The sequence below is a fragment of the Cyphomyrmex costatus genome, unplaced genomic scaffold (genome assembly GCF_001594065.2).
Source record: "Cyphomyrmex costatus isolate MS0001 unplaced genomic scaffold, Ccosl1.0 scaffold415, whole genome shotgun sequence".
Taxonomy (NCBI): Eukaryota; Metazoa; Arthropoda; class Insecta; order Hymenoptera; family Formicidae; genus Cyphomyrmex; species Cyphomyrmex costatus.
In genome coordinates this window covers 819,676-839,545 of record NW_017278373.1, presented here as the reverse complement: position 1 = coordinate 839,545, position 19,870 = coordinate 819,676, and the positions used below count along the sequence as shown (strand labels likewise).

The 19,870-nt window shown below is 33.1% G+C and overlaps 5 protein-coding genes across 7 annotated transcripts; 2 read left to right on the top strand and 3 right to left on the bottom strand.

Moving 5' to 3' along the window:
• Positions 1-144: 144 nt before the first annotated feature.
• LOC108777222 (proteasome subunit beta type-1) lies at positions 145-2,169 on the bottom strand. The gene is made up of 4 exons (XM_018544055.1): positions 1,969-2,169; positions 1,582-1,771; positions 525-761; positions 145-382 (listed from the first exon to the last, which is right to left on the bottom strand). The coding sequence occupies exons 1-4, from the start codon at positions 2,067-2,069 to the stop codon at positions 197-199; spliced, it is 714 nt and encodes a 237-aa protein (XP_018399557.1). The 5' UTR covers positions 2,070-2,169; the 3' UTR covers positions 145-196.
• A 1,683-nt stretch (positions 2,170-3,852) lies between these two features.
• Positions 3,853-6,279, top strand: RanGAP (Ran GTPase activating protein). The gene is made up of 5 exons (XM_018544056.1): positions 3,853-4,068; positions 4,426-4,845; positions 4,921-5,696; positions 5,758-5,982; positions 6,058-6,279. Exons 1-5 carry the CDS (start codon positions 3,963-3,965, stop codon positions 6,277-6,279), a joined length of 1,749 nt encoding a protein of 582 aa, XP_018399558.1. The 5' UTR covers positions 3,853-3,962.
• A 649-nt stretch (positions 6,280-6,928) lies between these two features.
• Positions 6,929-10,752, bottom strand: LOC108777218 (protein ABHD16A). 2 transcript variants are annotated; one of them, XM_018544049.1, is made up of 11 exons: positions 10,205-10,752; positions 10,066-10,119; positions 9,557-9,864; positions 8,994-9,172; positions 8,624-8,738; positions 8,422-8,557; positions 8,039-8,203; positions 7,829-7,956; positions 7,538-7,734; positions 7,301-7,452; positions 6,929-7,225 (listed from the first exon to the last, which is right to left on the bottom strand). In XM_018544049.1, the coding sequence occupies exons 1-11, from the start codon at positions 10,289-10,291 to the stop codon at positions 7,121-7,123; spliced, it is 1,626 nt and encodes a 541-aa protein (XP_018399551.1). In that variant the 5' UTR covers positions 10,292-10,752; the 3' UTR covers positions 6,929-7,120. The 2 variants fall into 2 exon arrangements, with proteins under 2 accessions (XP_018399551.1, XP_018399552.1); XM_018544050.1 differs by having other exon boundaries at positions 10,229-10,752.
• Positions 10,753-12,132: 1,380 nt separating this feature from the next.
• mbf1 (multiprotein bridging factor 1) lies at positions 12,133-14,769 on the top strand. The gene is made up of 4 exons (XM_018544053.1): positions 12,133-12,222; positions 12,304-12,355; positions 13,567-13,727; positions 14,230-14,769. The coding sequence occupies exons 1-4, from the start codon at positions 12,148-12,150 to the stop codon at positions 14,383-14,385; spliced, it is 444 nt and encodes a 147-aa protein (XP_018399555.1). The 5' UTR covers positions 12,133-12,147; the 3' UTR covers positions 14,386-14,769.
• A 146-nt stretch (positions 14,770-14,915) lies between these two features.
• Positions 14,916-18,038, bottom strand: LOC108777219 (proteasome subunit beta type-1). Of its 2 annotated transcripts, XM_018544052.1 has the most exons (6): positions 17,597-18,038; positions 17,233-17,352; positions 16,926-17,080; positions 16,543-16,732; positions 15,484-15,720; positions 14,916-15,336 (listed from the first exon to the last, which is right to left on the bottom strand). In XM_018544052.1, the coding sequence occupies exons 3-6, from the start codon at positions 17,024-17,026 to the stop codon at positions 15,151-15,153; spliced, it is 714 nt and encodes a 237-aa protein (XP_018399554.1). In that variant the 5' UTR covers positions 17,027-17,080; positions 17,233-17,352; positions 17,597-18,038; the 3' UTR covers positions 14,916-15,150. The 2 variants fall into 2 exon arrangements, with proteins under 2 accessions (XP_018399554.1, XP_018399553.1); XM_018544051.1 differs by lacking the exon at positions 17,233-17,352.
• Positions 18,039-19,870: the final 1,832 nt, after the last annotated feature.

The window sequence follows — 19,870 nt, the reverse complement described above, 5'->3', positions numbered from 1 at the left end:
ATACTTTAATTAAGCAGAAGGATTTTTCCATCCGTAAATGCAATTAAGAGAAACGAGTCTTTTAACTAAGTAATGATTATTCCATAATGTATTATCTCTTTTAAAAAGTGTTTGAAAGAGAAAGAATCTGATAACAGTGTTGGTATACTCAAATAACTTTATTTGCGCATATAATATAAATGCTTTTTTCCCTCCATTAATCCTTTCTCAGAGCAAAACTTGAGACTTCTATTCCATCCTTGGTAATAATTTTGATAGTTATTCCATCACCTGTGTATATATCTCTTTCGGCAGCAGAAGTGAAAACGTCTTTCAAGATTGCTATAGCCTTTTCTTGAGTTAAAGGTACAGGAGTGACACCTTCTTGATTTTTGTAACCAATCTAAAAGGTAGAAAAATTACAAGATGTAATATTAATTATACGTTTTCTTTTTTTTAAATGTTTCTTAGATATATAAAAATAATTTACATATATGTATGTATATATGTATGTATATATAAATATAAGAGATTAAAATATATACCTGATTATCAAGAAGTGGTTGCAAAAGTGCACCGGCTGAACCACCAGCTCTATATGTAGTTTTCTCGCAATGTCCAATTGGATCATAACTATATAAACAACCTTTCCCATTCTCATCTAATCCAGCAAGTATATTGCTAACATAATAAGGAAAGAATCTTTTGTGATACAGCATTATCGACAGCATTTGTGCTACTGCTGGAGTTAACATTTCCTTTTGATGTTCATGTTTATACATCTGAAATAAAATAATAACTATTTTATCTGGGGGACTACATATGTAGTATATAAAAATCACGCATAATTATAATAAGCACTTTGATCCAGCTTTGACCATTATAGGCTGTACTTCTTTCTTATTTATTTTATCTGTATTTAACAATTTACGGATCAATTCTAAGTAGAATCATAAGATTTGTAACTTGTTCTCGAAAACTTATGAAAACTTATGACTATTGTTTTAATTTTATGCGTATGTATTGTAAGAAATACGATTGTTAGAAAATATCTGTGATTTCTTATAAATCTTATAGCTATACTCTGTTCAACGAGAGAATGACCTTGTTTTGTGCATGGGATATAATAAAACAAGTGAAATGGGGCTATATCCATTACTGTACATGTAACAATGACATTTTGATATCAAATTCTTTTATTTTATTGTATAGAATTTGTGAATTGACAGGATAATTAACTGTTTAATATTATTTTCGAAATAACTATAACAAAATATAAATAAATAAATAAAGAGTAATTTAATTCTGTGATAATATCTCCTGGTAGCAAGTTGCAATACAACGCTGTGAAAAACAGGCAGACCTGCACGAAACAAACAAGTTTTCAGCCGATCCAAGGTCATTCTCTCGTTGAACGGAATGTAGTAAGAAGTTCTCTATGTAAAGGTATAAGCACTTAAAAGTTTTTATAAGTCTTACAAGAATATGTTATGGGTCTTATAATTCTGCTTAAAATTTAGATATTAGTATGTATCAAATGTTATCATATAATTATTTTATTATATTCTAATTCTAATTAATTCAAGTGGTAAGGTTTAATACCTGCATGCGAGCGGATAGGAGACGAGTTAGAGTTGTGGTATCGCACCAACAACCAGAGCACCCTAAGATAGTCGTGTCTGACAACGGAAATAATTTATCCTGATTTCGAGTGTGAATCGTAAATCCAGTGCTGAGACGCGTGTCTGCGGCTATGACGCAGAAATCATCCCCAGCAAGAGCCACAACACTCCTAAGGATGAAACAGTGTTTTCATATAATTATGTAGATGTAAAATACTCCATATAAATATATAAAAAACATAGAACTATAACGAGGTATTATAAAATAAAAACCAAGAATATATACAGATTAACTGTAGAAATGTATACGCTTATGATTGTGTAGTGTTATTTAAAACTAGTAAAGGTATAGGTTATTTCTACTTACCCTCCATTGTCGGAATATGGATTGAAGTTTACTTTTCTCACACCTTGTACCTCATAATCGGGTAAATTTCCTTTCCCATTTTCTATCAATTGATTCATCATTGCACTTAATTCGCTAAAATATCTTAAACGCGATTATTCAAAACTAAATACAGTATGACACTACTGAATGACAGTATGTGACAGTATGACACTACAGTTTCTCGGCTTGGGTAGAGACTAGAAAACAGAGATGCGTCATTGAAGGGTATGACTTGATTGGCTGTCTAAATCACGTGATCAGAGAGCCATTTTAATTCGCCATTGCATCTAGGGTTCATTCCACTTAACGTTCGCAACGATCGCGTGTATCATCTCATCCTTACTTAATATTCGATTACAAGAAGGACAAAATGATTCTCGCGAGCGTTGCGAACATTAAGTGGAACGTACACCTAATAGATATAGTTTTATAACGTATGTACATTATATATATATATATATAGAGAGAGAAAAATTTAGACAATACAGTGTCGAAGTGCAATAAAAAACTATTATTAAGGTGTAAGTATTCTTGTGAATATTTAATATCGGACTTAACCTAACCTAATCTAATCTTTCTAACTTTTGCATCAACTGTCATCAGCTTATTGGTCAAGAGCACTTATATTGAATTAAAATGGCGGTGGTTACCTAACCCAACCGACGCAATGTCGCATCTCTTGTTTTCTAGGCCTCTAGGCTTGGGTTTTCGTAGAGTACCTATAAAGCTGGTTCTACATTAGTTGCAAGCCGATCGCAAGTTTGTTGCGATAGCCAATCTCAAGCTTGCATTTTGAAATCAATACTTCAGATTGGCTATCGCAACAAACTTGCGATTGGCTTGTAACTAATGTAGAACCGGCTTAATAGAGTACCGTCATGAGGGGTAACGGCCTCGTGATTGGTCGCTGTCATTTCTGGACCCTTCGATGCGGTACTCTACACAGAGCAGCTCTGAGATGTCGGCACCCCTAAATGCGAATTTTGATAAAATCATTGTTGCACTCGTTTGTCCACTGTTTGGCCACGTTTGTCCACCCATTATTTTCATTTGTCCACCCTCCAAAAAAAGTTATACAGAAAAAAATTGTAACACCCCCAAAAGATTATTTTTCATTATTATGAAAAATATAACAAAAATAGAGGGTACAAACGAAAATAATGGTTGGACATACGTGGACAAACGGTGGACAAACGAATGCAATAATGATTTTATCAAAATTTGCATTATTGGATATCGACTTCACAGAGCAGCTCTGAGATGTCGGCACCCCTAAATGCGAATTTTGATAAAATCATGACTGCATTCGTTTGTCCACCGTTTGTCCACGTATGTCCACCCATTATTTTCATTTGTCCACCCTCCAAAAAAAAGTTATACACAAAAAAATTTTCATATATTTGAGCAATTAGTGTCATTTTTAGCTTTAAATTTTATTTGAATCTAAACATTGAATGTTAAAATATTTAGAATAAATAATATCATAATATCATAATATTATATCATTATCATAATATTACATATTTCATAAAACAAGACCATACTTCGCAATTTTTACCTACATATTTTTATAACCATATACGTAACAGGCTCTTATCTTCTCATCTAGCTTGGCAGCGTCAGGCAGGTAAGGTTGGCACGGGTACGCAATGGCGGACCAATCACGGGCCGTTCGCGGTTGGCGCATCTTTCATTATAGGTCTTTACTGTTGATACCCTGAAACAAACGAACAGACCTTACGTTTGTATTTATAGAGATTTTCTTTCCGACTTAAAAATGCTCGACTAAAGGTTGGCAAAGGTTTCCCGCGCATGCAGTTTCGTCACATTTTTACCACCTGGCAAAACATCGCACTAGGAGAAACGATAAACTATATCAACAAAGGGACGGTCGGTGTTATCACAGTTTATATTGAAGGATCGCGAATCAAGATCATTTTACAAAATTTTTGTGACACTTGCAAACGCGCAACATGTTTAGTTTAGGCGAGATTAGCGAGCAGTTAAAGGATGTGAGTCGACAGTCGGTGGGAGTCTCATTTGCCGGTCAGTCGCTCGTGTTGGACACCGCGAATGATGGTAATTAGAATCTTTTTACTGTATCTTACAATGTATCTTCTCATATTTTGTGCATAAAACATACAAAGCTATAAATAATTATGCAAGCAATTCTTGATTTTGAAATACAGTTTATCGTTTTATGAAATCTTATTTACTGCATAAATTAACTTGTTTGTAGGCATTATTTTCATATTTTCTAATTACTGCCAGAGAATTTATTTATCAATAAATTTATTTATGCTTGTTACAAGGTCTATTCTTTTTAGTTAAATTTCTTACACAGTTTATCTTTTCGCCTCTCTTTTGTGAAAGGAAAACGATAAAAACTGAACTGTACAAGAAGTTCAGCTAAAAAGAATAGACATTATTGTACAGCTCTTCAAGTGGTGGAAGCGATTAAAGCATGTCCGTGCTTGGAATACTTGGATTTGGAAGGAAACACATTAGGTACACCAGCTGCAGAAGTTATAGCAGAAGCATTAAAGGAAAAAGGAACTCTATTGAAGAGAGCTTTGTGGAAGGATATGTTCACTGGTCGTTTGAAAACAGAAATCCCAAAAGCGTTGGAATATCTAGGAACAGCCTTGTGCACTGCTGGTAGTCAACTTACTGAACTTGACTTGAGCGACAATGCTTTTGGTCCAATTGGTATTCAAGGGTTAGCAAATTTGTTAGCATCAAGTCCATGCTATACTCTTCAGCAGTTGAAATTAAATAACAATGGTCTTGGTATATCAGGTGGAAAGATGTTAGCTAAAGCATTGGAGAAATGTCATGAAAATAGTTCTAAGGAAGGTAAGATATCATGTATGTTACATATATTTTAATATATTCTAATTCAATGCTTAATGGAATAAAATTCTACTATAGGTACGCCACTTGCACTGAAAGTTTTCATTGTTGGTAGAAATCGGTTAGAGAATGAGGGTGCGCAAGCGTTAGCATCTGTATTTGAAAGACTGAAAACATTGGAGGAAGTTGTAATGCAACAGAATGGCATATACCACGTCGGCATTGCAGCGATTGCACAAGGTTTATCTGCCAATCCTAATTTGCGAGTGTTAAATTTGAACGATAATACAATCGGATTGAAAGGAGCCAAAGCACTCACTAAAGCCTTACCGATTTTCCGGGGTCTAGAGGAATTAAACCTCGGAGATTGTTTACTAAAGACTAAAGGGGCTTTAGCTTTAGCAGAAGCGTTACAGATCCACGGCAATCATACATCCCTTAGATATCTAGATTTGAGTAATAATGAATTACGCGCAGATGCTGGAAATGCTATTGCTAAAACCATGCACGATAAAACTCTTCTGACAAATCTACAGCTGGATGGTAATTGCTTTGGAACGGAAGGACGCGAAAATCTTCGACAAATTCTTACAAAATTGGGAAAAATTGATGCATTGAATTCTTTGGATGAAGATTATACTGAGGATGAGGAAGAGGAAGACGATAATGAGGAACAGAGCGAAGAAGACGAAAATGATAATAATGAGGATGAAGCAAGTGACAAAGATAATAAGGAACAAGATATTGCACAAAGTACAGTGGTGACAGTAGCAGAATTCGTGAAATCACCAATAGGTGAAAAATTACTGTTACTGCAAGGCGATAATGTGCAAGCTTTTATCGATTATGCAATGGTGTGTATTCATGTGTACAAGCATTTATTTTCTTTTTAATGAGATATACTTCTTTTTTCAGAATTTGGCAAATCAAAGCAATATAGTAGAACAAAAATATGTAGAGGAACTTTTACGGATAACTATGAAAGTATCGGCATTATGTGGTAGTGGCTACATGAATGTGAGAATAAAAGCAGAATTCTTATCAGATGCTTTATATGCAAAACTATTTTCTTATGCTGTAGAGACTAATCAAATCTCAGATTTCAATAATGCATTACTAGTTAATCTTGGTTTAATAAAAGTAAGAAACATTAAGAATTAAGCATAGAAAATACATGGAAGCGAAAAAATGAATTGACAATTGTTTGTTTTTTAGAGTGAGGATAAAAATAATGGGACAATTGATTGGAATTTGGAAGGATGTTTTAAGGCTTTGGAAAAAATTACTCAGAGAGATTATTTTTTAGCGCAAACAAGGAGTATGTTGAAGGTATTTCTAGAAAAACCAATGAAGACTAGTCGCGCAAATGTAGTTGATCCATTTCAAGATTCTAAAACTGCTCTTAAAGCTGTTTTAGATAGTATTCAAGTTACATAAGATTTCTGAAAATTATGGTATGATATAGTTATTTATTTTTATATATTATGTGGAAAATAAAAATTTCAAATATAAATTAAAATTAAATTATATATAAATTTTGCAAGATCTACATATAAATAATCTGTAAGATAATTTTGATAATTTTTTATATCAAAATTTTGTACTTTTATAAAACTTTTAATACAAACTTCTTTTGCAATGTTATCTTTGCTTCATGATAAAAAATTCTTTTTTATTAAAAATAAATAATTATGTAATAATTAAATAATATTGAAATGAAAAATATATTTATTATCTTACAATGTATATGTATGTGTATACATACATATATGTATAAATATATATTCTCACTTCAAAGTTTTAACATAAGATGCTTTTATCTTTTTTAAATTATCTACTAGTAAAATAGATTACTTGCTATTATAAAAGCTATTTCCTAAAATAATGTCAATATATTGAGAATCGATTTTTAAATTTTAATATATATATAGATATATATATTGTAATATACAAATAAATTTTATACAAAGCAGTACTGACGATACGTAACACGAATAATCAATTTAAAAAACATTAATAACCATTGCAATTCAACTAAAAAAATGTTTATTATGAATTTATAGAATGATATCTAATGTGTGACATTTTTGACAAAAATTTGTAAGATTGATTATAGATTAATATGGAATAAATAATGTTTGCGTATATGTGTGTGCTAATTAAACTTAACACGAAATTGCACTGTTATTACCGCTTTCACTTTTTCATAATGCACTGTATAAATAAAAATCTTTTGGGAAGTTTGTATTCCCATGTTCAAAATAGAGTACTATAAACCCTACTTTGCAATAACAGCGGAAGCTGGATTCCAACCCGGATGAAAGAGATCAACAGACAGTGGAATACAGTGCGACGACGATTGATCTTTCATATACATCGTTGTCTATAAAACAGAGGAATAGATTAATTTTTTTGTTTTTTTTTACTTTAAATCTACAAATCAGTATATAATACATACAAGGAAGAGAACCAGTTGTAATTTTGTCCTAGTATCACAATCCTGTCCCAGAGTAGAGGGATAATTTATCGCTCCATCATTACTTCGTATATTAGCCACTATCAATTCTAGGCAATGATTTTCCTCCACTTGGAACGATTCCAATATCGACGCTATCATAGATATCAATTTAGTAAATTTTTTTAAAATAAAATTCTTCCAATTGTAAGTGATGCTATTAATATTAAAATTCCTTACTTCTATCGGCTGCTTCAGCAGATAAAAACCTCGATAGAATTGTCCCAGACTCAGAAGTTTCAGAAAATAAGTGCGGATAACGTCTAAGAAATAGTTTCATCAATAACATATTACCGCGATTTCCAGCTAAACTATTATTAGGTATACAGAGAATCTCATCGTCTGTTCTCCTCACTAACAATACAGTCCCGTTATATCTATTAAATTAAAAGATGATTATGTATAGAAGTATCTACTTATGTGTATTTTCTCAGTAATGATATTGTAATAATGTGTTATAGGATATTATACCTATTCAATTGCTCTGCTATGTTTAGATTGAAGTAATCTCTGATTATGTTACGAACTAATCCTTCTAGGGACGGTGACATTGTTTTAATAGCTAATGGAAGTACATCATCGAATGTAGCATCTAAAATCTGCAATGATAATTTAATTTTAGCAATATGCAGAATCGATTTGGTATATGTATCAGATGTAATTAGTTAAATCAAATATTACCAAACTATTAATAGAAGGATAATTCATAGCGGCCCAAGTAGCAGTATAGCCTCCGATGCTCCAACCATACAGAATAATCCGTTCCTCAGGAAAATTTAGACGTTCGATCGCAAAACGCATTATACAATCGATGGCATTTTCTTCTTGGTCTGGATACGGCGCACCCTTTGTGGTCATGACTTACTGTTATACAAGATACAAGTCGGCTCTCAAAGAAGACTTGCCATTACTCCAACTTTGCATTTACTGTCTGAATGACAATAACTACAACATTGGCAAAATTTTATTGTTGCAATCAAGTTTTATAACAGAGTAACAGCAATTCTTCCTATCAAATTGTGAAATATACATAAAGCTTATTTCTTTGCAAACGTAATACTTACAGTACTGCTGCCGAAACCCGGATGATTCCAACCTAGCACGGAATAGCCCTTGGTCAGAGGAGTGGATATGATGCCTGTTTCATAAAAACCACAGTTTCCTTCGCAAGTTACGACCAATATATTGCCATTAGTGCTTCTGCAATATGGTGTAAACAGTTTATAACGTAACAGAAAATATCGAGAAAGTTATCATTTACATTACTTGTTGCGCCGATCAACGAATAATGTGTCAATTTGATTTTTATCAACGGTCATTAATTTAAATCTTTCTCCTCCTTGTTTCATTAAATCTATCCTTCCCTTTATCAATGTAGAACCTGTGACATTGTAATATAAAATAATAGCATGAAAACACGAGTAAAGCCCTAAACACAATGCGAGGGAATAGCGATAGCGATAAGTTTCAACTTATCAGAAATCGAATACACCGGAATACGCATTTTTGATAGGTTGAAACTTATCGCTATCACTATTCCCTCGCATTGTGTTTAGAGCTTAATAATTTACTTATATATTGAATTTATTATATATAATAAATTATAATTATGTATATAGTTGTAGTAATGTGTTACCGAGTGCCCAGCCGATGAGAGATATACTGCCAGGATACATCAATTTACCCGCAAAGGTGTGTGCTACCACATAAGAAAGTAATTTACATGGTATAGCAAATAAAAATTCTTTGCCGCTTTGTCGCCTCAGACGTCCACTAGCCTTTGCAATTTTTTCTAGTGTCAATTTATCTGCACCACTACAAGAAATATAAAATTAGAGTAAATTGTAATATTAATTGTGTTACATATATTTTAAAATTTCTAATTTTAATTTCTGACTTAAAAAAAATTATTTCTTTAATTGAAATATATGAAGTCCTGTTTTCTAAAGATAGAATCTTTTATATAGAATTAAACGAAATGTTGAATACATATAAATCGATTTTCCATGTTGTCAAATCAAAATATGATTAAAATATATTTGATTGTCAGCTATTACAGAGTTGTAAAAAGTTACAACTCACAAAATTTTTGTTATAAACGAGTAATAAGATTTCCAAAATTAAAGAATATGTGTCACTACAATAAAAGTTAAAGATTCTTAAACATGTATATTGATTGTTGACAGAGATAAGTCTAACCTTTGTAATTCCGATATATCAAAATCCACAGGCCATGCCCAAAATTCGAAATCATATTTCTGGAGTTCCTGCTTTGTGCTTGCATTGTAATGCAAATGTGCTTCATTCAAGGTCTCTATGAATTTCACATACACTGGATTGTTGACTCTGGAGTAACCACGTGCAGCCAACGAGGCAATAAGAAAAGCACTGGCGCCAGCAGCCAATTTACTTAAACAGGAGATATTATCTATCAAGGAATAGCCACGCTGATACATAGCAAACATGACTGGTACAGCGTAGAGACTTATAGACCATATCGCTGCAAACTGCAACAGCACAGATAAAAAATTTGTGAATTTCTACATCCTTGTAGTTGCAATAATACAGAAGACGTGATCAAATTAGTACGATGTAAACAGAATATCATGTTTTCTGGTATTCGGAAGATCTTTATTTATACAGAGCAAAGTGATAAGACTACAACGAATGTTTAGAAATGTCTCCGTTCTGTCGTGCTGAATACTTACAGAGATCACGATGTTATCTCCCCATCGTTCCAGGTTCTTCGCCTCGTACGGTTTCTGTAATGCATACACGCACACGTATTGTAACCTCAATTTTATGCAAATTTCTGCAGAAAACGCTGAATAAGTATGTCGTACTTACGTCAATCAGACCGATCCACGTTACCTCGTAAATCTTGAAAAGCCGCGGACTAAACGTGCACCTCCACAGCGTCCTGATTAACGACATCTCGTCTTCGTGCAGTCAGCTGGACACAACCGTATATAAATATACTACCGCGAACAGTGCGGACGTCACGATGCGGATGGAGAAGATTCTCGGACTCACTTGGACTTCTCGGCAGTAATGCCTTGAAGTGAAGTGGCGGCTGAACTAATAACAAAAGGGGGGGGAAGGGAACAGGTGAAACTGAACTCGCTGGGACTCGCTGATCGAACGCGCGCAATAGATCGGCAAGTAGGAGCAAGAGAAAAAGAGAGGGAAGTAACGAAGAGAAATAGAAAAGCAAAATTGCTGTATGAACCAATTTATGAATTTTCGCGAAACGCAAACATGTACATTTCTCCTTTTTTTTTCGACAAGATGCCAATTGAAAAGAAGAAAGACTAACCCCTTTTTAAGGGGATGTTGGCCTGATGAATTCCACGGAATTCATCTGTTTTACCGATTGGACTCGACTTAATCAACTTGCACACATAACATTTACAAATTATGACACGTAAATACACATGGTGGAAGAAGACTATTTTACACGGAAAGAATTTTCTTTTATCCTGAAAATATACTATATATGTGATAGTCATGAAACAACATTATATTTCGCGCGAAGAATTTTATGTAATAAAATTAATCTCTCATTCACTAATAAAATGATAAAAAAATATACAATAAATTTCATTAATTTGCAAATTAATGAAATTATTGTATATTTTATTAGTGAATGAGAGATTAATTATTACATAAAATTCTTCGCGCGAAATATAATGTTAATTGTTTCATGACTATCACATATAGTATATTTTCATTAGTCATGACTGAAACGCATGGTAAAAATCTATAAAATGTTATATTATATCACACTATTATATTTTCAAAGGTAAATTTATACATGTACGTGTCATACGATTGTAAAATATTGACACATTTACACTGTATCAATATACAATACGCATAAAGAAGGTCAATAAAGTTATTTTTGGGTCTTCTACTGATTTTCATTAAATCATTTCTTATATTGTATGATTATTACGAGTACTAAAAATAATTATTATATAAGAAAGAACTGCTATACATGAAATTAACAAAGGTAAATATAAAAAAAGCAAATAAATATTTTAATTAAATACCTAATAATATTGTTACGTTATTTAAAAGAATGTACATATTATTTTATTGTCAAAGTTGATTAAATATTACGTCACCGCATTAGATAATTTATATAAAGCAGACTTTAATGTGTACTAATTTTGCAGTATACTTCAAGAAAAAGCGGCACATTCTATTGTAATAATTGGCACAGATTGGGAAAAATTGTCCGTGCACGTGTGACATTGAAAATTGGACGACCGAAAGTTCGATGTTCCGTGTGACTGCTGGAGACGAATCTCGATCGTTTATCGGTTCTCGAAATTCGCGGTCGCGGAACGACATTCGACTTTCGAGCCGTTCGAGACACCACAAACGTGTCGCAATTCCTCCGGCCGGCATCGTGTCGGAAGAAACAGCGAGCGCGAGGATTCAGTAGGATTCAGCTGGATTCAGCGAGAGGACACGTTGCCGTCGTGGTGGTTCTCCAAGTTCTCGATATCCCGTAGGTGCCGACTTCTGATGTTCGCGGAATCGTGGCTTCGCGCCGGTCGATCGAGCGGCCGCGCCGCATGATTTTCGGAACGTCCGCGAGGCGGAGAGAAGACCTTGCTCGACTGGAAACGCAAACAGTGGCGGGAGTAGAGCGTAGAGCAAGCAGTGTGGAGTATATCGCTATCGTCGTCGTGGCCATACGTCTATACACGTCCAAGGAAATTTCCTTCCCCGATATACCGCAATAACCCCTCGGGCTCCCCATTGTGAGATTTTTTAACAATATGTCAGATTGGGACACCGCGCCTATTACTCTACGCAAACGTGCTCCAAAATCGTCTACGTTGAAGACCGAGAAGGTAGGTAACCCATCTCGTCTACATACGTGGATACCGATCTGCTCCACACAATTGTATAACCAAAATTGTGTTTGTTTACAGGCGGTGAACGACGCACGGCGACAGGGTTTCACCGTGGAGACACAGGCGAAATGTGAGTAGCACGAGTCTACCTTCCTGCGATACTTTTCCTTGGGATCTGTCTGACTGTTTCGTCATAGACAACGTGCTTGCCGTTTCAAGCGGACAATTCTGTGTACTCTCTCTTATCTACGATTACAATAACCGAGTTACATCATGGACCCGTAAAACCAAACTGCAAATTGTAAAAATGATAATTATCATATTTTCTTTCGAGAATTAATCTATATGCAATTATCAACGAAGGATTTCTACAATAAGCCATTACCTAAATTTTAAGTCTTAAATCATGAGAAATTGACCAATCACAGTTGAAAAGTAAGAAGAATAATATTGACTATAAATGGTCAATTTCTTACAGCTTTTAATGGCTTATTATAGAAAGCCCAAAATACAGTTGCAGTAAAAAAAGGAACGTCATCTGCATTATTATTGTATCATATTGTGTCATAGATGAGAAGTTCAAGGTAATTTGAAAACAAAGTAGTTTGTTGTGTTAATATATATATAGAATAAACACATGTATAAATATATTGTCATGTAAAACTGAACTGCAAATTATGAAAATGATAATTATCGTATTTTCTCACGAGTGATGACAAATCTATATGCAATTATTTGCACAGTATAGCAAAAAAGTACATGTAATCTGTGTTATTGTTATATCATATTGTGTTAGTTGAAAAGTTCAAAGTTTGAAAACAGTAGTTAGTCGTGTTAATGTAGAGAATAAACACATAAGTATATTCATAAAATTGAACTACAAATAATTATCATGTTTTCTTGAGAATGACATCTATATGCAATCACCAATATAGTTGCAGTACAAAAAGTACATGTAATCTATATTATTGTTGTATCATATTGTGTCATATATAGATAAAAAGCTCAAGGTAGTTCAAAAACAAGTTTGTTGTGTCAGTGTAGAATAAACACATATGTATCTATTTAAAATAATATAACATAGTATTCTGAGGTTATCTATTTCAAGAAACATAATATAGTATTCTATCAATAAATAACTACATAAATAATACAGACAATATACATTTTTTATTAAATAGGATTTTAAATAGCTTTCTTGGTTTCTACAGATAAAATAACAATATCCTAAAAATGTTTTATTGTGTTTTATCACAAATGTGTACACTATTCTATAGTCTTTTTTTTTTAAATAACATTTTATTAGGTATAATATTGAAATAGAAAAATATTTCTGATTAGGGGGTGGTGGTGCAAACAGACAGCATGTAACTACAAAGAACACAGCCAAATTAGATCGTGAAACAGAAGAATTAAAACACGACCAAATTCCACTTGAGCTTGGCAAACTTATCCAGCAAGGACGACAGAACAAAGGATTATCACAAAAAGATTTGGCTACGGTAAAATTTTTATCTTGTTTTACATTGAATTATTTAAAACAGCTTTCTAACTATTATGTCATAGTTATAAAATTCTTTAATCCTCTCCCCTGTAAAATTTTCAATCTTGATTCTGAGAATGGATTGTTGAGATTGACGCATTAAATTTATTGTTCCGGACTACATAAAAATTAAAAAAAATTCACATACTACTTTATATATATAGTAAGTTCTTACTATAATAAAAGTCAAATTGTATTTTATTTATTTTTTACAGATTCTCGTGTGTTTTTAATCATGCTATGAATATTTTTATTAATCAATATCAAAGGGCTGATTGTTCCATCTTTTGGTAAAGTTTATCTGTTAGGTAAGTAGCAAAATTACCCAATACGCGGATTGCCAGATTTATCTAACGGGTAACTTTATTAAAAGATGGAACAATCGGCCCTAAATCTCATAGGACCGTACATATGAAAACACAACACACATTTTTATTAATAATTTTTAATGTTTTTTATAGAAAGTAAACGAAAAGGCGCAAGTCATCAATGACTACGAAGCCGGACGTGGAATACCGAATCAGATGGTAATCGGCAAGATCGAGCGAGTACTTGGAATTAAATTGCGTGGTAAAGATCGTGGCAAACCGTTAGCGGCCCCCGGGACGAAGAAGTGAATCTCGGGGGGAAGCAACATCTATCTTTCGATCCTTATATACTGTTCCCAAGGAAGAACTATGAGAAAGACGGTAGAATGAAATGCAACAAAAAAAAGAAAAATAAACCTTTATCCTCCTTTCTTTTGGTTATACAGATATTGTGAACGATAAAAAAACATGGATTACAATTAACTTCTCTTTATGTACGAAATAAAAGAAAGATATTTTAAGATATCACGAATACGTACGAGTGACATACGGTTACACACGGTGCATACAGTAACATAGCGTAACGTTAAACAAGGCTTATTGAGTTACCTTTGCGCGTAATCGTTTATTATAGATTTTTAAGTGTATATTACTACTGCTAATCATGAAATAAAAATGAATCATGTGTTTGAGTGATAAAATAAAATTTTTAATTTATGATAACATATCACATTCTTATTGATTATCACAAAGATTTATTAAGAATTTATAAGATATGTATTGTGGATAAAATGTTTACACATACATTAGGTAGCAAATATAGTATTATAAAAGGCCTCTTTAAATACTGCTTACGTGTATTTGTATATTTCCAACTCTCTTTCGTGTGTGTCTCTTGTACATTATTCAATCCGTGCAATTTCAATTTGTGCATTTAAAATCTATTATAAAATGATTATTCTATAATGTATTATCACTTTTAAAAAGTGTTTGAAAGAGAAAGAATCTGATAACAGTGTTGGTATACTCAAATAACTTTATTTGCGCATATAATATAAATACTTTTCTCCCCCATTAATCCTTTCTCAGAGCAAAACTTGAGACTTCTATTCCATCCTTGGTAATAATTTTGATAGTTATTCCATCACCTGTATATATATCTCTTTCGGCAGCAGAAGTAAAAATGTCTTTCAAGATTGCTACAGCCTTTTCTTGAGTTAAAGGTACAGGAGTGACACCTTCTTGATTTTTGTAACCAATCTAAAAGGTAGAAAAATTACAAGATATAATATTAAATTATACAGTTTCTTTTTCTTAAATGTTTCTTATATAGATATATAAAAATAATTTACATATATGTGTGTATATATGTATGTATATATAAATATAAGAGATTAAAATATATACCTGATTATCAAGAAGTGGTTGCAAAAGTGCACCGGCTGAACCACCAGCTCTATATGTAGTTTTCTCGCAATGTCCAATTGGATCATAACTATATAAACAACCTTTCCCATTCTCATCTAATCCAGCAAGTATATTGCTAACATAATAAGGAAAGAATCTTTTGTGATACAGCATTATCGACAGCATTTGTGCTACTGCTGGAGTTAACATTTCCTTTTGATGTTCATGTTTATACATCTGAAATAAAATAATAACTATTTTATCTGGGGGACTACATATGTAGTATATAAAAATCACGCATAATTATAATAAGCACTTTGATCCAGCTTTGACTATTATAGGCTGTACTTCTTTCTTGTTTATTTTATCTGTATTTAACAATTTACGGATCAATTCTAAGTAGAATCATAAGATTTGTAACTTGTTCTCGAAAACTTATGAGAACTTATGACTATTGTTTTAATTTTATCCGTATGTATTGTAAGACATACGATCGTTAGAAAATATCTGCGATTTCTTAAAAATCTTATAGCTATACTCCGTCCAATGAGAGAATGACCTTGTTTTGCGCTTGGAAGATAATATAACAAGTGAAGTAGGGTTATGTCTATTACTGTACATATAACGATGACATTTTGATATCAAATTCTTCTTTTATTTTATTGTATAGAATTTGTGAATTGACAGGATAATTAACTGTTTAATATTATTTTCGAAATAACTATAACAAAATACGAATAAATAAATAAAGAGTAATTTAATTCTGTGATAATATCTCCTGGTAGCAAGTTGCAATACAGCGCTGTAAAAAACAGGCAGACTGCACGAAACAAACAAATTTTCAGCCGATCCGAGGTCATTCTCTCGTTGAACGGAGTGTAGTAAAAAGTTCTCTATGTAAAGGTATAAGCACTTAAAAGTTTTTATAAGTCTTACAAGAATATGTTATGAGTCTTATAATTCTGCTTAAAATTTAGGTATTAATATGTATCAAATGTTATCATATAATTATTTTACTATATTCTAATTCTAATTGAATTCAAGTGTAAGGTTTAATACCTGCATGCGAGCGGATAGGAGACGAGTTAGAGTTGTGGTATCGCACCAACAACCAGAGCATCCTAAGATAGTCGTGTCTGACAACGGAAATAATTTATCCTGATTTCGAGTATGAATCGTAAATCCAGTGCTGAGACGCGTGTCTGCGGCTATGACGCAGAAATCATCCCCAGCAAGAGCCACAACACTCCTAAGGATGAAACAGTGTTTTCATATAATTATGTAGATATAAAATACTCCATATAAATATATAAAAACCATAGAACTGTAACAAGGTATTATAAAATAAAAACAAAGAATACATATTAACTGTAGAAATGTATACGCTTACAATTGTGTAGTGTCATTTAAAACTAGTAAATGTATAGGTTATTTCCACTTACCCTCCATTGTCAGAATATGGATTGAAGTTTACTTTTCTCACACCTTGTACCAGTGGTGATGCGATTTTCAACCCGCCTGTAGTACTCGACGGTAGCGTCATCTGTCGGCTGCCTGGCGCAACTGATAGCACACACAAGCAAAGCTCTTCTTCTTCCTTAAATAATAGTAAATAGTTTGCTTTCCATTTTCACTCAAGTGAAACTTGTGAGTCTGAAGTGAGCTGAGTATGTCATACTCAGATAATGACGTCATTGTTCAGTATGTAAAACGCGTTAAACTGAGAAATTCTCTCAATACGGATCTCACCTTCGATTTCGATGAAATATTACAAAAGAATCTGAAAAACGTTGGCCTCTGATTTAACGTTTTTTCTTCCAGATTTTTCCGTTTCGTGCAATAAACGCGTTGATTGAGCCTAATATTTCACTGAAATCAAAGGTGAAGCTTATATTTCAAATAATTACCGATTATTTGCTATCAATAATTATAATTCTTTTATCATTTTATCCTTGCTCTTTTGGTGAGAAGGTCATTATGCATACACATAAGTTCATAACCTCACTTTTACATATAAATTTACAAGACTCAGTAAAGCACGTGGTGCTTTACTGAGTCTCGTAACTCGAGCTTGTGCAAATTGTAGGTAAAAATTCAGTTAAATCTCACTTACCAGATATAAAATGAACGTGCACTCAACTGAGTTATGACCTCACAAGTGAGAATTATCTGAGTTTGATACAAATGGAAAGCAACTAATAGCTCTCGTCTCCAAGTCTTCAAGCAATGAAATAGGAGGTCGATACGGCCAGATCACGTCTTCAAAGTAAACCGTATAAAAATATGAAAACGAACGGGTGAAGCAATGCCCGCGAAAATGGCGTTGCTCGACCGGTTCCCGGGCATCTGCGTCGTCGTCATGTCGCTGCCTCGCTGGTCGCAATAACGCGCGTTATAAGAGCCCTAATCGTCGAAAAGTGCAAAATGACGAACAATCGAGACGAGCTCATCCGTGGACACGCATCTGTGTGATGCACAGTCAAAGTCGGCAACACTTTCAAAAATATATACAATGTAAAGCACACCCGACCGAAACACGTCCGTAGGTCTGTTTTTTGTTTCTGCACTGTCTGAAAACTAGTGCACACGGTGCAATAAATTAAAATGAAACAAACATATATCTGTTTCACTTCAACTTCTACCGGAGAGACGGCCGAATTTAATCTATGTCGATAAAACAGATTTTTAAAAATTCCAATTAAAATATTATACATACATCAAGAAAATATTTATATAATTACGTATATTAAATAAGTTATTAAGTAAAATATTACATACATTTCTTGTTCTGCTACATCCTATGTATCACTTGAATGTGAAGTTATATGTTACACACAATTTCGTTTTCCTTATATAGAATAAAAAATCCTTTTCCAGAATAAAAGGAAAAACACAAATGGAAATGGCATGAGAAATACGAAATAATTGTCCCGTCGGTAACTCCAGCAACCCCTTAAAAATCTTAATTTAAAAAAATTGTTTTATTTTTTATAAATATTTTTATTTAAACAAATTTTTTAAAATTATTATTTTAAAGTTTTTTTCAAATCATTCAACGTTTATTCAGAACATTTGGTAAGTTTTATTTCTTATATATGATATTTGCTTTAATTAAAATAAAAATGATATTTGTTTTGAAACGAATAGTCATATAAAAAAAAAATCGATTTTCTTCAACTTTTAGGGGATGTGCTGCACCTCCTAAAAGTGTGATTAAGCCTTTATAAAAAAAAATACTTATTCTTTTTGTCTATATAGGAAACAAAATTATATGTATGTACATTCAAAGCTGATCAAAATTGAAGGGAAATACTTCCATAGGTTTTCTTGTAAGAAAAGACATAGAGTTGCTCAATATTATTGAAAAGTGTTCTAATATGTATAAAAATTCTCAGAAAAATTTTCCTATAACGCGGCACATTCGCAAGTCTCCTTTTCCCTTTCTGTATCCCTCGTCCTTCCAAGCTCCAACCATTCGCTCTGACGTCATTCTGCCGGTTCTGCGCGATCCGTTCCGCACTCGGCGAGTGCAGGAGGAGCAAGTACGAGGAGGCTGTTGGCGCGACACTGCCGTGCAACTGCGTGGCACGCGGCAACAACGCGGCGCGGCACTTTAGATCAGCGGCAGGCGGCAGCGGTACAGCGCGGTTCGGATCTTATGCCGACAGATCGTTGAACTCGGTATGACTGATGTGCTCAAGCGACGTTTTAACATTTGTATACTCTAGTATGAGTATATTCTTTTTTTTAGCTTCTTTATACTTATGACTTTCGCCTCCAACAATGATGAAATAGGAGGACGATACGGCTAAAATTTCTTCTAGCAAGTGAAATGTTGGCGAGTAAGGATGACGAACGCAGTATATGAATATCGCACGAAATATATATATCGCATGCCACGAATAAACGGCTTTCCTTGCAGGACCGTACGTAGAAGAAGGAATCGGGGAAACACGGGTTCCTGGTCGAGCTGTATCTCTTCGCGCGAAATATAAATCGAATCCTGATGTCAACAAAAATGATTAAAGTGAGACAGTTATATATCGTACCCAAACATCATACAATATATAAAATATTTATTATTTACTAAATATTTGTAATTATTTAAAAAATGTATTTTTTCAATATTTTTTAAATATTTATGTGGTTCTTATAGATTGCACAGATTATAAACATTGGCTCGTATTCAGAACGCGCTTATAACAATGTTAGCGGTTTAACATGCTATAGTTTACGTTACGCATATAGAAGTTCTACTATAGAATTCCAGAGATAAAAGCGCGCTTTTATCAATAAAAACGCATTCTGAATACGGACCATTGATTACAAATATTATGAAATATTTAATATAACTGTTACAGTAAATGCTACTGCCAAAATATTTAAT